General features: G+C 36.5%; 1 protein-coding gene and 1 pseudogene across 8 annotated transcripts; both read left to right on the top strand.

Annotated features, from left to right (window-relative positions):
* The first annotated feature begins 1,264 nt into the window (after nt 1-1,264).
* On the top strand, nt 1,265-7,122 carry LOC114718756 (ABC transporter B family member 11-like; annotated as a pseudogene).
* LOC114718759 (protein CHUP1, chloroplastic) lies at nt 5,923-17,563 on the top strand. Of its 8 annotated transcripts, none has more exons than XM_028904182.1 (9): nt 5,923-5,927; nt 9,922-10,004; nt 14,266-14,939; nt 15,228-15,656; nt 15,753-15,884; nt 16,087-16,268; nt 16,373-16,484; nt 16,767-16,910; nt 17,029-17,465. In XM_028904182.1, the coding sequence occupies exons 2-9, from the start codon at nt 9,935-9,937 to the stop codon at nt 17,140-17,142; spliced, it is 1,857 nt and encodes a 618-aa protein (XP_028760015.1). In that variant the 5' UTR covers nt 5,923-5,927; nt 9,922-9,934; the 3' UTR covers nt 17,143-17,465. The 8 variants fall into 8 exon arrangements, with proteins under 8 accessions (XP_028760015.1, XP_028760017.1, XP_028760016.1 ...); XM_028904184.1 differs by lacking the exon at nt 5,923-5,927 and adding an exon at nt 9,755-9,841 and having other exon boundaries at nt 15,231-15,656; XM_028904183.1 differs by lacking the exon at nt 5,923-5,927 and adding an exon at nt 9,760-9,841 and having other exon boundaries at nt 17,029-17,563.
* Nucleotides 17,564-17,698: the final 135 nt, after the last annotated feature.

Here is a 17,698-nt window from a genome sequence, read left to right as displayed (position 1 = left end):
GGTTCAAGAACAACAGGTCAATCGGGGACTTCATCTCTCCAATCATCTATAAAGCTCAAGAACAACAATGACCCTAGTATTTTCAAAAAAATTATATAGATTATCTGTTAGGAATAATTGGCTTCAATATGGGAATATCCATGAGTTTGCTTTGGTCATTGATTGCGCATAACTACTTCATATGCCAACAACTAATAAATGCTCTTTTGTCTTGTTGCGTATGGTTCTGTAGTTACACTTGTAGAATTTCCAGTGTCTATCCTCTTTGAAGATGCCATTGTACCCGTTGAAAAATATATTAAATTGCTCAAAGAAAATATCATATTAGTTCACACAGATCAGAAGGATTTTAAAATCTAAATGCTTTATGAGGACGTGACAGGGAAGTTTTGTCTCTTCTCTTTATTAACTGGTTATGCTAGAGGGGAAAAAGAACTACTAAAGATTAACGATCAGAAACATCATGCAGATCCCAGATTCATTCAAAAGAATTTCATGTAAGAGAATAACATATCCTGTGACAGAGAGTACGAAAACATAGATTAAATTTATGTTCAGATTCATAAACAACGGACAGAATTTCCACCAAAAAGTGGGCATCTAGAAGCCAAGCATAGTAAGCAGCAATTATATATTGGGTTTTAGTCTGGGCATAAACGTAATGAAGTTTACTAACTCAGTTTATTGAGCATCTAAGTAATGATATATTATTCTTTCTTAAGCATCTAATCCTGTCATGTTCTTTACCTCAAGTCATGTAAGCCTAGGTGGTTCTTTTTTTTGTTTCTCTGTAGATCTGCAAGTTGCTTCATCTTCCTCAAGTTTGTAAAGGTTCATTTCAACTTTTGGTTATGGATGTTTTTTGACAATTCAGTTGAATTTGAAAGTATGATCTGAACTGTTGCTCTTTTTCTTTTTATATCTGTTACAACTGCCCTCATGTCACTTTCACCCTAAAGGTTAGATGGCTATACAGAGAAGTTTTCAAATTTTCTACACTGTTTTACAGCAAGACTGAACTTCGGAACCTTCATCATCTTCGCAAGTCTAATGTGAATCCCAAAATAAACTGAAAATTCCATAATCAAGTTTTTCCTACAATGTTTGTTGCTGACTTTAACCAACAATTCTTTTTCTTTTTCTGCAGCTGCTTTCAGTTTATTAGCGTAAGTGGAGGCTTTTGAAGCCACTGAAGGCTTCTGTGGGAAAATGACAAGAGAGACAGGTTCAGCAAATAATCCTGTAGGTGGAAGTCCTGAAGAAGCTCAGGAGTCTCAGACAAGCATCAGGATTCAAAGAAGATTAAGGAAAAAGATGAAACCACCAACACTGTAACCTTTTACAAGCTCTTCTCATTTGCAGATTCTTTGGATTATCTGTTGATGCTTGTGGGACAGTTGGTGCTGTTGTAAATGGAATATCCATGCCCTTAATGACTGTTTTTATTGGAGATATAATTGATGCTTTTGGAAGATCCGCAGACACCAAAGAAGTTGTCCATGAAGTTTCCAAGGTACAACTTCTTGAGTAACCCTTTTCATTCATTATTAATCTTCGTGACATAGCAAAAGAGTTAGTTACATTGATGGGATCTGTATATTTGAAATGAACTTTTAGACTCAGAAGCTTTAACTACTTTCATCTCATAATGATGACTCTTGTGCTTAGGTGTCTCTGAAGTTCGTATACTTGGCAGTTGGTGCCTTTCTTGTGTCATTTCTTCGTAAGTACATCAGATTCTGTTTATAATGCTTAGCATATTAACTATTAACTCCTTTTTTTAACACCTACGAACACAATTGTTTGCTGTATGCTAGAGGTGACTTGCTGGATGGTCACTGGAGAAAGACAGGCTGCAAGAATTAGAGGTTTATACCTGAAGACAATTTTGAGGCAGGACATCAGTTTCTTTGATAAGAAACTAACACTGGTGAGGTTGTTGGAAGGATGTCAGGTGATACTGTTCTTATTCAAGATGCCATGGGAGAGAAGGTATTTATGAATTAACATAAAAGTATCAAATCATCCTCATTTTTCCTTCTAACCATTACAAAAGTGTTAAAGATAAAAATTCTTCCCAGGTAGGACAATTCATACAGTGTGTGGCAGCTTTTTTTGGAGGTTTTATCATAGCATTCATTGAGGGATGGCTTCTAACTATTGTCATGCTATCCTCTATTCCTCCTATTGTCTTTTCTGGTGCTATGATGAGCATTGTTCTTGCCAAAGCCACATCCCGTGGACAAAAAGCTTATTCTGCTGCTGCAACTATAGCAGACCAGGCAATTGGTTCTATAAGAACAGTATGTGTATTTGCAGAAAGATCCTCTTCTGATTTTCATTTCTGTAACTATAACATAAAAATGATATCCTTTCCTCCAATGCAGGTTGCATCATTCACACAGGGGAGAAGCAAGCTATAGCTAAATATGATCAGTCCTTGATTAAAGCGTACAGGACTAGTGTGCAAGAGGGACTGGCTTCTGGTATGGGTTTTGGTTCAACTTTTCTTCTTTTTTTCTTCACTTATGGTTTGGCAGTATGGTATGGTGGGAAAATGGTACTGGAGAAAGGATATACAGGAGGGAAGGTTATCACCGTAATTTTTGCAGTTTTGACAGGCTCCTTGTAAGTTGCATTTCTCCTTAATCCCTCCTCCACTTTCTGTTTGCTGCTTCACAAGATGAAATACACAATTGCTAAAAGATTAAAATACATGTATTCAGGAACCTTCACTTAAAAGCCTAACCTTTTGAGGTGAAAGATAACATGGTTCTTGACAACATTGAATGAGAACATATAGATATTTTTGTTGTTCTTGTCTGATTATATTGCCAGGTCTCTGGGGCAGGCATCTCCAAGCTTGAGTGCTTTTGCTGCAGGACAAGCTGCAGCCTCTAAGATGTTTGAAACAATTAAAAGGAAGTCAGACATTGATGCTTATGACATTACTGGCAAGCAGCTAGATGACATACGTGGGGATATAGAACTGAGGGAAGTTTGCTTTAGTTATCCTGCGAGGCCAGATGAACTCATATTCAATAGATTTTCTCTCTCAATACCAAGTGGCGCTACAACAGCTTGGGTTGGACAAAGTGGGAGTGGAAAATCAACAGTTATTAGTCTGATAGAAAGATTTTATGATCCACAAGCTGGTGAAGTTCTTATTGATGGTATCAATATCAAAGAATTGCAGCTAAAATGGACTAGACAGAAAATAGGCCTCGTCAGCCAGGAACCAGTTTTGTTTACTTGTAGCATTAAAGAGAATATTGCCTATGGTAAGGATGGCGCGACAGATGCAGAAATCAGAGCTGCGGCAGAGCTTGCTTATGCTGCAAAGTTCATAGATAAACTTCCTCAGGTGAAATCAGAAACTTTTATTTATTCTTTGAAACTTCATTTCCATTGCCCAATAGACATTCCTGCTTGCTTTTTTGACAAAGTTTCTGAAAATCTTTCAAGACTAAATACAATATTGATCACAAATATTGTGGATATAGGGGTTAGACACAATGGTTGGCGAACACGGAACTCAGCTGTCTGGAGGTCAAAAGCAGAGGGTAGCCATAGCAAGAGCAATATTGAAAGACCCAAGAATTCTTCTTCTTGATGAAGCAACAAGCGCCCTGGATGCTGAATCTGAGAGAATCGTACAGGAGGCACTGGACAGAATAATGAAAAGTAGAACCACTGTTATTGTAGCTCATCGCTTGAGCACTGTAAGGAATGCTGATATTATTGCCGTTATTCAGCAAGGAAAAATAGTAGACAAAGGTAAACAGTCTCTCTTACAATAAATAAATTTCAGCTAGCAATCTAGTGTCATATTGTTCTACTTCCTTCATAGCGATTCTGATTTATTTCTCTCCAAACTCCCCTCCAATTCTCCTTTCATTGTTGCAAAATTATTTCTAACATAATCACAAATGATAGAAGGTCCCTTAAAGCTAAATGCAATATTATTTCTTTTAACTGATCAGGTTCACATGCTGAGCTCACAAAGAACCCTGATGGAGCCTATAGCCAACTCGTTAGATTGCAGGAAACAAAGGAGTCAGAGAATATGAATGCAAATGACACATATAAGCCAGAAAGCATATTGAATTCTGAAAGGCAATCAAGCCAACGACTTTCTTCCTTAAAATCTATAAGTCGAGAGTCATCTGGACTAGGGAGAAGCAGTCGTCATTCATTCTCAGTGCCATATGGTGTGCCTCCAACAAATGGACTCTTTGAAACAGCAGGTGCGGAACCTGAAGCTCCTAGTTCAAAAGATTCACCAACTCCTCCAGAAGTGCCACTTTACCGCCTGGCTTATCTAAACAAACCTGAGATTCCAGTCTTGTTTATAGGGACTCTAGTTGCTGTGGCAAATGCAGCAATATTCCCAGCTTTCGGGTTACTGCTCTCCAAAATGATAAACACTTTCTATGAACCTGCAGATAAACTCAGTAAAGATTCAAAGTTTTGGGCGTTGATATTTGTTGCCCTTGTGTGGCATCCTTCTTAGTAATTCCAGCGAAGTTCTACTTATTTGCTGTCGCTGGTGGTAAGTTGATAAGAAGGATCCGGTTAATGTGTTTTGAGAAAATAATCCACATGGAAGTAAGTTGGTTTGATGAAGCTGAGCATTCAAGTGGAGTCCTTGGAGCCAGGCTATCTACTGATGCAGCTTCTGTCCGAGCTTTGGTTGGAGATGCACTTCTTTTGCTGGTTCAAAATATTGCTACTGCAATTATTGGCTTGGTCATTGCTTTGGAGGCATGCTGGCAGCTTGCTCTTATAATTCTTGTTATGCTACCCATATTAGTACTCAATGGATACGCACAGTTCAAGTTCATAGAAGGATTTCAGCGCAGATGCTAAGGTTTGTTCCTTTAAATTTTCGACCTGGGGGGATTTTGTGATGTTTGTAAGTTTGTAAAGTGAACTTCCTACTTTGACTTGTGACTTGATAACTTCAGTAATCACTAATTTGTATCATCATTATACTTGAGTAGTTAATTTATGTGTCAAACGTTATCATAACCTTTTGTATTTGATTTTCTGGAATGATATTCATTATACTTTTTAACAGAAATTGTATGAGGAAGCAAGTCAAGTGGCGAATGATGCAGTAGGGAGTATTAGAACAGTTGCTTCTTTCTGTGCTGAGGAGAAGGTGATGGAATTATACCATAAAAGATGTGAAGGGCCAATTAAAACAGGCATAAGGAGAGGGATAATAAGTGGAGCTGGATTTGGTTTATCATTCTTCTTGCTGTTTTCTGTCTATGCATGCAGTTTCTACGCTGGAGCTCGACTTGTACAAGACGGCAAATCATCATTCTCAGATGTTTTTCGTGTGGGTCCTCTAGTCTTCTAACTTGTTTAACTTGGCATACACATTTCATGGCTTTTCATTTAATTATTGACATTTTAGTATCATTCTTTTGGGAGAGGATAAAAATGATGAGTTACAGCCAGCAGAAGGATGAGATATCCTCAAACTAGATACTGCGGAAAGGTTCAAAACATATAGGAACAGAAAAATGTAAAGCCTATTAATGCATTATCACTGTCCAATCTCCTTGCATACTAGATAAAGTGATTTCTTAAAAAACAATCATGTGAGAAGCTTCAAAGGGAAGCCATACATATAATAGTATCAGTTACCAGTCATTTTGATAAAAAATATACTGTAATAGAAAGGTTCAAAGTAGCCGTATTGTAGCCCTTTCTGATGGTTCTGTTTCCTGTTTGTAGGTCTTCTTTGCTCTCACTGTAGCAGCATTAGGAATCTCCCAATTTAGCTCCTTGGCTCCTGATTCAAGTAAAGCTAAGAGTTCCGTTGGTTCTATATTTACTATTCTTGATGGGAAATCAAAAATAGATCCCAGTGATGACTCCGGGATGACATTGGAACGGTTAATGGGAGAAATTGAGTTTCGCCATATCAGTTTCAAATATCCAACCAGATCTGATTTTCAAGTATTCAGAGATCTTTCCTTGAGCATTCGTTCAGGAAAGGTACACAGTGCACATAATGCACAGTTTGATTTTGGTGAACATGCACAAACTAACATTTGCCAATTATACTGTTATTCCAATTGGAAGAAACTAACTTTTGATCAAACTGTTGGTGAAAATACAGACAGTTGCTATAGTTGGAGAAAGTGGAAGTGGGAAATCAACTGTGATCTCGTTGTTGCAGAGATTTTATGATCCTGATTCAGGTCACATTACACTGGATGGAATAGAAATCCAAAAGCTACAAGTAAAATGGTTAAGACAGCAAATGGGTTTGGTGAGTCAAGAGCCTATGTTATTTAATGATACAATTAGAGCCAATATCGCATATGGAAAGGGAGGGGATGCAACAGAGGCTGAAATTATTGCTGCAGCAGAACTGGCAAATGCTCACAAGTTCATTTCTAGTTTGCAGCAGGTAACTTACAATTCCATATCAGCTCATTTTCTTTTTCATGACCACTCAGTAAATTTAGCTTCCAGCACTTTGATATTAAATCCTAGTTATACATCATACATGAAAATATTTGATTTTGGAAAAACAACTAGGTGGACTCTCTGAATTACACGTAATCTGATGAGCAAGTCAAGATATTAATAACTTATTATAAATAGTATTCTTGTTATAATTTTTATAGTATATATTGATATTGATGATGTTGATACATGCAGGGGTATGACACAATAGTAGGAGAGCGAGGAGTTCAGTTATCTGGGGGACAAAGCAGCGCGTGGCTATTGCACGAGCCATAGTAAAGAATCCGAAAATTGCTTGCTTCTGGATGAAGCTACCAGTGCCTTAGATGCAGAATCTGAGAAAGTGGTACAGGACGCGTTGGATCAAATTATGGTGGAAAGAACCACAGTAGTAGTGGCTCATAGATTATCCACAGTTAAAAGTGCAGATTTGATTGCAGTAATTAAAAATGGAGTCATAGAAGAGAAGGGAAAGCATGAGAATTTGCTCAACAAAGGTGGTGCCTATGCTTCCTTAGTGGCATTGCACACAGGTTCTTCCATAAAAGAACTCAACTGAATTCCTGCAAGTTACAACTCAGCAAATCAAGGACCTTGCAAGATTAAGATTTCACAGTAAATAACTACGCAGTGTTAACATGAAAAAGGTTAATGCAAAGACTAGATTGGTGAACAGTTGGAGTTAAAAATATCAGCAAAATTGTGTTAATACTAAGAAGGGTTAATATAATTTTTGATTCATCATATTTGCTCTTATTTTGATTTTGGTCCCTCAAGTTTCAAATCATAAGTTTTGGTCCTTTAAGTTTTATTTCCTTTAAAACATTGATCCCTGTAATTTAATAAAAACTTGGACCATTTTGCCTCTTGAGGGACCAAAATTTATAGTTTGAAATTTAAGAGACCCAAACCAAAATGAAGACAAACTTAAAGGATCACAGATTATATTAATCCTACTAAGAAAGATTTATGTTCATATTACAGATATAAAATTAAGGTTGCCTGTGTTACCCAAAAAAAAAAAGGGGAAAAAACACAAATTGGGTATAGATTCTGAAATGTCCTCTCAACTACAGTATTTATTCCTTCCTTACAATTTAGAGAACAAAAAGAGAATTGCAAAATACTCCATACACCAAAAAAAGTATGGACCAAGCCAACTGATATATGGAGAATCTTTTGAATGTTTTCAAATAATGGTAATAACAACGATTATGATTATTATCTGTTAATTTACTCAATTGAAAAGGGTCTGATATGTGCTTGATGATATCATAATGTGATTTGCGATTATTGTTGGTTTGCCCAATGATGGAGACACGCATTGCCATCACTTTTAAGAACAGGACCATCCAATCACTTATTATTAACACCAAACTGACTCCACTGAGAATCACTAACTTTTCTATCAGATTTATATTACTTTTAAGGATCCAATCAATGAAGAAAAAAATAATCTTGGACGCAGAAAAAGAAAAAAGAAAGATTGAATTTGTTGCCAAGTCTTTAAAAGAGTGGAGTTTAAAACGTGGCGAAGTTTGTGATTCAGATCTGGGACCCCACCACCAGAACGCCAGAACCTACTACCTCAAAAATCACAACCACTATGTTTGGATTTGTGTTTTAGGATCTTAACATAAGATTTCTGTGTTGTTGTTATTAAGAAACAAATTATATTTTACACTTTGTGGCGTCATCTTCGTTAGTTTTACTTGATACTAACATCCCTTACCTTAAAGCTGCAGGCATGCAATTTCTTACTCAAACTACAAACACACGTGAACTCAGATCTCATGCAATCAATCACACTCTGGCCATAATCAAGGATTTAATTAGAGGTTTTAGGTCCTACTTCAATTCTTAAGGGACTATAAAACCATATAACATAATTAAACTATAAACAGGATGACTTAGTTTTTTAATTCAGTAAAATATATGGGGCCCCACCTAATTTACACAAATACATGTTAAAGGTCTTTGACAAATAACTATAACTCAATAGTAGCATGTATCCTTTGAGATTCAGAGTCTCTAAAATTGGTAAAATTGAATGCAAAGGACCAAACTACCAATGTTTTTAATTACATATCATACATGACCCATAAGAGATTTTCTTTTATTGTTGATAAAAATATAAATAGTGTGATTCACTTTAGATTTCGTGTGAACACACCACTTGTAACCTAGTTTTGTTTTGCAATTATTTTCTTTTATTTTAAATGTAAGAGCTAATTAGAGTGCTTAGTTTGATACTAAATGCAAAATTTCAATCCATTTTTCTCTTAAATTTATATTTTTATCTTTAAACTATCCCTATTAATTGTGTATACTTACATGTACATATTAAAAGAGTTTCTGTTGATGAGCGTAATTTCAATATAAATGATTAATTGGGTATTTGAGGAAAACCAATATACTTTTTTTTTTAATGAATAACAATTAATTTCTTGACTCAACTCCTATATTTAGCAATAAGGGGAGTATAAAGAAAAATGTGGGATGTTAATACTCTGCATTCAACTTCATTGCGTCCAAATTCATTCATGTTATCCATAAAGCTAACCCATCAATTGTTTGGAAAGACATGGAAAAAAATCGAACCAAAGGGGATAAAGAATTAAAGATGATACAGAACAAGTTGGTTAAAACTTAAAAATTAAATGGTAACCTTGATGTCTCCCATTTTTGGACACAGTTCATAGACCGACGTACCAACCATAAGGGGATAAAATTCGTTGGGCAATCAAAATATTAATTTTGGTAAAGTTTTGTGGCTCTTGAATTGTCACTAAATTGTTACAATGAAAACGGCAGAATGTAAATATTTCTCTACAATCACACAGAAAATGAAATTGTATATAACAATTATTTCTTCTTTCACATTAATCTTTTATTTTTCTCATTATATTCTCACAACTGCACAATAACCAAGGGTTCGAATTAAACAAGGAGAGATGTACTTGGAAATTGGGAAAAATGTAGACATATTGTTTTAAGGATTTGAAAACAAACCTACCCATTGAAACAAGAGAAACAACACAAGCTCAAGGATGCAATTTCAAAGAGAAACGATTTCAAAATGGTGAATCATTCTTTGGTTTGTATCATATAACAACCGCTGTAAGAAATGGCACTTTCATGTGATATGCAAGTCACACCCAACAAAGGAAGAGCAGATTGGGACTCTTTCTTTCTTCATTCTTATTTATTTGCAAGCATTCCTTCAAAGGAAATCACCCACTACACCATCCCCTCCTCTCACCCGTTCCCTTTATCACCTTACAAGTGTTTGATCAATTGCTCCAGAGAAACCCCATTATAAATTCAAGAACCCTCACCAACAATTCTCAAGGTTTTCTTTCTCCCTTTTTGTCAATTTCTGTGTTTAGTCATTCATCATATATATCTGTGATCTCATTTTTCATACTTCAGTCAGGTTAACCACATGAAAGAGGAGCTATTAAGACTAGAAGACTGCAATATGTATATGAAAGATAAAGGAAGCTTCTTTGCAGGTATATCAATATTCAGTCTCTCTGGTTTCTGAAGTTTAAGCGCAAGTTAAACTTGCAGGCTGTTGCCAAGTGGTTTCTTGGTTGATTTTTGATGAGCTGAGTTGTGAAAGCCGTAGGCTTAAATGCTCTTTATAACCAAAACTCGGATAGTTGGGAAGCTGATGAATTAACAGACATTCTGTCCTTAAATTTGTCTGCAGATGAATCTTCATGTGCCTCTGAAATTTACCATAAAAAACAAACGGAGCCCAGCTAGTTTTGCATAAAAACTAGAAAAATTCATGCATCTTCCTCGTCTACAAAATTAAAGTAAATCAAAATAACTATGAATAGAAAGTATGATTATTTAAGGAATATTTTCCCTTGAAAATTGGCAGCCATATCTTCGTATTTTTATATAGTTAACGGAATCTATCTATCCATTATAAACATGAGTCGTTAATTTTTTCTTTCTTTTTTGGAAAGACCATACTGCCTGTGAGGGAAGTCAAATTAAGAAATGAGGTCAGAGTGGTCCTGTGGTCGAGTGGGGCAAACATGTGATTCAGGAAAGGCTTTTGTTTGTATTAGGCCTAATGGAAGACGTGGCTGGAAATATTGCTTTGAACTATGAGAGGAGTGCGGTGGCTCTAAAATTGAGCAGATGCTGCAGAAGCAGCAGAAAATGGTTCTCCTTTTTCTCTCTCACTTTCTTGCGCACTCACACATTGCTAAAGTCTATAGAATAAGTAGCTTATTCAGGTTTCACGGGTTTCCCCTTTTCACCAACTCCAAAGAGTTTAATCATATCATATGTATATTTACACACATATAAAAGACGGCCCTTGGCTATTGGCAATCACATGAAGCTCTTGGCCAACAGTATTGCATGAGTGAACTCTATTTGCTGCAAATTTTAGAAGGTGAATAACTCTTCCAGTCAGGTCATATGCTTCTCTTCCCTTTGTTTAACCATCATCTTTTTCTTAACGCGCCTCTTCACATCAGATGCAGGTATGTCTTTTTAAGATTCTTAGACAGAGATTCTTATCCTTTTCCCTTACATGCCCCACCTAGTGGTTGCTTCCTTGGTTTTGGAGGGAAACGTTTTCCTTTCACATTGCTAGACACAATGGCATGATTGAAGAGTCATTTCATTTGCGGTTGTTAATTAGAACGATCAAACTTGAGCTAATAACTCACGTGACAGTGGTTTTGCTTCTTTTGCTTTTTAAGATGTTCATAATTTCTTAAAAAATTTGACTTCATGATTTTCAAAATTTGTTGATAAATCATCATAAGCTTATAAATTTATATTGATAGTTCTTCTCACTGATTAGTTCGTTATTTAACTAATTTCTTAAGCTTGCATGTATCTTCAATTTGTGAGGTTCCAAACTAAATTTATCACAGATAATTTTCTTATCTTCCAACTGTATTTAATCACCACGATATTTTAAAATAGTCTTGATGTTGTTATACAAAAGTTAACGAAAGAAAGATCAGAGACATGCTTTTGGATCTGATTAACTCATAGTAAGTTTATAACTTTTCCTGATTTTGAGCCATTTTGTAGAGATCAAGAAAGGAATCTTTGTAGCTTTTAAGGGCCTTAAGCAATGACTTAGTGACTCACTAGCTTTTTGTGTCTTTTAATGAGGAATATTGCTATTAGGGTAATCCATATTTGCCTTTTCAATATATATATATATATGTAGTAGTAATAGTAATAATAATACATTTCATTAGCGAGATGGGGAATCTTGATAGCTGAGACACATCTTTTCGTGAATGTACTGCCTAAAATTGCTTGATCCTAGGTCTTCGATTTGCGTGGCCTATGCTTTGGATATTTGTTTGCATTCCCAATCTTCATGGACCCATCAAAATATTTTTGGAATATATTATATATGTAATAATATTGCATAATTAAAGCGATCTAATTTTATATAATTTTTCTACTATTATTTGACCATATTTAAGAGGAAGTCCTCTTAATACAATTTTTTCCCCATTTATAAGGTTCAAAATTTGGACATTATTTAAAAGTAATTGAACCCTTTCCACTTTACCCAACTAACTGCTGGTTCTGATATATAAGGGGGTGTTTGGCATTCTCAAAACGTGGTTTCAAAAGCACTTTTCCGCAACGAGGTAACTTCCTCCACATATATTTACTTCGTATCCGTAAACACTTCTAAAACTATGGTTTGGTTCTATCCAAACAGCCCTTAATATCGAACTTGTGCAATATATGAGCCAAACTCCTCCTAGGACACCAAGTGTCTAAACTCACCATAAAATCAGAGAACATCTTATCTCTTGCTTTGGTTGTATGTATTTGATTTGTTTGGAGGCTTATGGAAGAGTGATCTGGTTGAAGGTGTGGTCCATATTTCATAGAAGTTGGAGTTATTTTGGGAGATAAGGATATGAATGCCACCCTAGCCAACCCCTATAAAGTCTGATTTTGACATTAAACCACATGACAAGGCCAACCAAAGGGCCTATATTCTCTCTCACTCGTCCATTTGTTCCATCTAATCAGAATTAAGGCATTCTTTTTCCACACATTCACTTTAGGAAAGTTAGCAATTTGATGCAATGATTTATATGTTCTATCGTTAGTTTGCAAACTTCAACATCTATATTTATGGTTTGTGAACATATGGAATTAGAGTTGCGTGCGTATTTAAGATTCCTCTGCCTGAAAATTGAGAATGCTTTTATTGATGATTGTGCCACTTGAGCAGCAAAAAGAAAACTGGTGTTATCAGCAATGAATGGATCAGTTAAGACTTGGAGTTAAAGCCATATACATTGCTAGACAAAAAGTGTAATTAAAGAAGCACTTGAATTTAAGCAAACTTTATTTTGATGGAAACCCACTTCACAAAACTCACCAACCGAATCTATCTTTGAAACATGACCCTCAACTAACAAGTTCACCTTACAAGACACAGCTCTATAATTGAATTCTTATGAAGCTTTTAACACCTTATTGGATTCGTGAAATTAATACCCAGATTTTTTTTTGGTGAAAATTAATCCTTAGATTTCTTCATACTTGTTTCTCGCTTTTTTATTAATACCGGTTGATTTAAATATATTCTCTTTTGCAAAATATATTTAAATTTACATGAACAATTACATGTTTGTCTCGATCTATGGAAGATTTTTTTCTCAAAATGAATTGGACAATATCTAGTGATTATTTTTCTTTTCTTTTTTAATGTTTAGAACGCCTGATAGAAAACAGGGTCTAATATTTGGGACCCACGAGCACTTTATTCGGCAACGAAATCATCAGTATATTTTATAATTAGTCTTCAAAGCTTTTAGCTTGCGGTCTCTTTAATTTTAAGTCATAAACACTTTATTTTTAAGCCAACGTTTAGGCACACGAGGACAATTTTCACCACCGAAATTTGAACAAAGTCGTACAGACCTAATTTTTCTTTAAAAAAATAATTCAGCACAATATTTCAAAGAACAAAATCACAAGCACTGTGATCCAAAGATGAAAAGTTTAGTGGGTACTTTGGCCAGTAATATGTACTAAAATATACAAAATCCAAACCAACTAACTGGGAAGTCCCAAATTTTATTTTATTTTTCTTCTGAGAACGCTTGCTTTTTTTAAACACCTTAGCTATAAGTGTCAGTTTTTATTAACAAAAACTAATCCTAGTTGTAGACAGGCATATGCTAATGCATTTTGTATTCTAAGTGTACGAAGGGACGGACAGAGACAAGGACAACGACTAGGATCATGCATTACAGGACAAAGCAACAAATGGAATTTCTTTTTCTTTCTCACCACTTTTATCTGGCATCTAGTTCGCAACCTGGACCTGGGTTGGTAAATATGTCCTTAGCTCGTCAACTTGGGTTCACTTGCTTGGTCGTGAGGTGGCCAAGATAAAGCAGAGCATGTGACCCTCCTAGGTCGAAGGATTGGTTTTCGAGAGTTGTAATTGAATTGCGAAGAAGAAGAAGAAGAAGAAGAAGAAGAAGAAGAAGAAGAAGAAGAAGAATCAAAGCTAATTATTGCGTGAATGCCTGTGGGTCATTAAGGTGGCTGTCAATGGCCACCCTATATTATAATTGATACTGTCTCATCCTCAAAGTCTCACCCTTTTCTCACACACACACACGGGCGTCAGCATATATACTCTGTCTTTTCCTTCAGAAAAGAACATCCTTTTTCACAAAGGCAAAAGTTTTCGGCTTTATAACTTGTTCTGCTGCCAAATTGTGATCATTTTTGTCCTACTTGCAGACCCCATTTTGACAATAAGAGTTATGAAGCAAGTGACGCCGCCGCCGACACCACCGCAGCCACTTCCGACGACAAACTCAACAGCTAGAAGTGTATGCAAGCCTATTGACACGTCCCAGCAGAGCCTAACGCCTTCTCGTTTGAGAGCACCTTCTAAGGTCAAAGATTCTCCAAAATCACCAGAGACTGTCAATGGGTTATCATCTTCACCTTCATCATCATCACCATCACCATCATCATCAAGAGCAAAGTCAGTACCTCCAGACATGAAGAACAATTCCAAGGCTAAGAGGGCTCTTCTGCTCAACAAGCCAAAATCTGGTGAGGTAGCTGTGGGATCTCAAAAGGCTAAGGAAACCGAAGAGGCCAAAGTTGTGACGGCTCGTTTTGTGAATCGCCCTGCAGTGGAGCAATTTGCTCGGCCCCGACGACGGGCGGGGGATTTTAGTTTGAGAAAGAATGAAGACGACCCGACTGGGAAGAAGGCATTGCTGGAGAAACTTGATTTGAGCGAAAACTTGATCAAGAATTTGGAGTCTGAGGTGGTGGCCTTGAAGGCTGAATTGGATGAGGTTAAGAGCTTGAACGTTGAATTGGAGTCTCAGAACAGGAAGCTGACCGAAAATCTCGCTGCTGCTGAGGCAAAGTTAGTTGCGGCTAGCACCCGTGAAAAGGTGATAGTCAAATTTTTTGTGGTTCTGTTATACCTTGCTTCAACTATAGGATTCGTCTCAATCTCTCTTTCTTCTTTTTCCCGCCCATAAATTATTAACTACAATTATGCCTTATATTTCCAAGTTTTGCCCCATTTTTCGTGATCATTTACCACTGTTCGATTGGGCCTTCGACGTCATGAGTTTAAGAGGAAAATGAGACTGATTATATGCTTTATAGTTTTATATAATACCTAGTTTAATTACCAGCTTATTGAGAGATTATTCTGATTTTCGTCTTGGATGAAGGAGACAAGTGGAGAGCACCAGAGTACCAAATTTAAAGACATACAAAGACTCATCGCTGACAAATTGGAGCGGTCGAAGGTTAAAAAGGTTGATACTGTTGAATCAGTTTTTGTTAAAGCACCGATTCCAGTGCCAGCATCCGGATGTGTTATTCCTAAAGCTGCAAGTGTCGGAAGAAAACCTCCACCTAGGCCATGTCTTGCACCGCCTCCTCCGCCACCTCTACCACCTCCAATCCCATCCAGGCCTCCAGCAAAAGCATCTATCACCCAAAAGGCCCCTGTACTTGTTGACTTGTATAATGCTTTAAAGAAGCAAGAAGTGAAGAAAAATCCAAGAGGATTAGGGAACTTCCATAAACCAGTAGCTATAAGTGCACACAGTAGCATTGTTGGAGAAATTCAAAACCGTTCAGCACATCTCTTAGCAGTAAGCATTTTTGTGTTGAAAATCAACTTTTGGATATGCTCCTGTTGTCTAATAACTTCAGAGTATGTTGCACTAATGGCTGGCAATCTTATCTAGATAAGGACAGACATTGAAACAAAAGGAGAATTCATTAATGACCTTATAAAGAAGGTGGTAGATGCAGCATACTCAGATATAGAAGATGTCCTGAAGTTTGTAGATTGGCTTGATGGCCAACTCTCATCATTGGTAAGTTTTTGATGAAATCTATTGATTTGTTTGGCCAGTTTCTCAAATCTGAAAAATATTTTCCTGAAGAATGGAAATAGTAAATGAGACATAGTCACAAGACTTGTAGAAAGACATTGATTTTATATTGATGTTGTGGACCTCGAGCTCAGTTGGTATGATAGAAGTTGTCATCACTGGCTGCTAATTCTATCTTCTACAGGCCGATGAGCAAGCGGTCTTGAAGCATTTTAACTGGCCAGAGAGGAAAGCTGATGCCTTGCGAGAAGCTGCAGTTGAATATCGTGACCTTAAGTTGTTAGAACAGGAGATTTCCTCGTTCAAGGATGATCCTGACATTCCTTGTGGAGCTGCCTTAAAAAAGATGGCCAGCTTATTAGACAAGTAAAAAATATATCAAGACAACTTATTTATATATTAGTTCAAAACGTGCCAGAATTATGAATGATGATGCTATTTTTGTCCTCGTTCACGTCTCCTTTTGGTAGGTCTGAGCGGAGCATACAGAAGCTAATCAAGCTGCGAAATTCTGTCATGCGATCATATCACGACTTGAAAATTCCAACAGCTTGGATGCTTGACTCGGGAATTATGTCAAAGGTATATAGTTTTGTGTTTATACTCTGCATACGAGAACCATAATGAAACTTTGCTTTTTGGCTTGTGACTAACGCTACATTTATATAAAATTACGTTATCAATAGTTGTTAATTATGTTTCTGTCATCAATAGTTATCAACTTTTTAATAAGCCCGCCTCTAAAAATGACGTTAAAGGATTTATGCCTTTCCTGTCCCGTCATCACAATCCTATTTCTTTACTCATGCTGTCCAGTTGTATTGATGTAGTTGAGTTGATTGGCACCATACCACGTTTTTGCAGATAAAGAAGCATTCCATGACTCTGGTAAAGATGTACATGAAAAGAGTGACAATGGAGCTTGAATCCATTCGGAACTCAGACAGAGAATCTAGTCAAGAATCTCTTCTGCTTCAGGGTGTGCATTTTGCATATAGGGCACATCAGGTAATTCTTTTGGTGCAAAATCTCCAGACATGTCACTGCATTAATATTTTTTGATTGAAACTTGTGGACACCCGTAACTCAATTCTTACCATCAAGTTCTCCTGTATGTTTTCTGCAGTTTGCTGGAGGTTTGGACTCAGAAACATTGTGTGCCTTTGAAGAAATAAGGCAACGTGTCCCGGGACACCTAGCAGGATCTCGAGAACTTTTAGCCGGCATACCATCATCCTGAGAAGCCACTGATTTTGGGGACCTAATGGTTAGAAGAAATAGCTGTTAAGCATTCATTATTCTTTTCCTTATGATGTCCAGAGGCCAATGGTTGCAAGCACAGTATCAAGTATCAACCTTTCTGAAGAAATACGGAGGAACATGAAGAGGTTTTGAAGAGAGAGCGTTCCATAATAAAGTAGCTGAGTAAGTGAAATGGCTAATCTTCTGTCAATAGTGTCAATGGCGTAGTCATATGTAGTTCATATCTATCTATTTCTGTAAAGAAAAGCCGTGCCGTGTTTAGGCACATCTCTTAATGTTTACTGAGCTCTACTATAATAATTGACCTGCATGTTTAATGCATCCTTATATTTTGTGTTTATTTGATTTTATAAACGATTGCTAAATGTTTTTATTGAATATAGATTATGTTTATGAAAGCTGATTGTCAGATTCAATTTCATTGCATTTAGTTAATTCAGCCAAAGGGAGCAACAAAAGAGGCTAATTCTATACTTTGGTAAATAATATTAAAAAGCACCATCCAAAAGTGTAGTACTATCTCCGGTCATAAA

Source organism: Neltuma alba, unplaced genomic scaffold, assembly GCF_004799145.2.
Source record: "Neltuma alba isolate B1F8T4 unplaced genomic scaffold, ASM479914v2 tig00011866_pilon, whole genome shotgun sequence".
NCBI lineage: Eukaryota > Viridiplantae > Streptophyta > Magnoliopsida > Fabales > Fabaceae > Neltuma > Neltuma alba.
The sequence above is the reverse complement of the archived record's forward strand: the minus strand, read 5'-3'. Positions and strand labels throughout refer to the sequence as shown.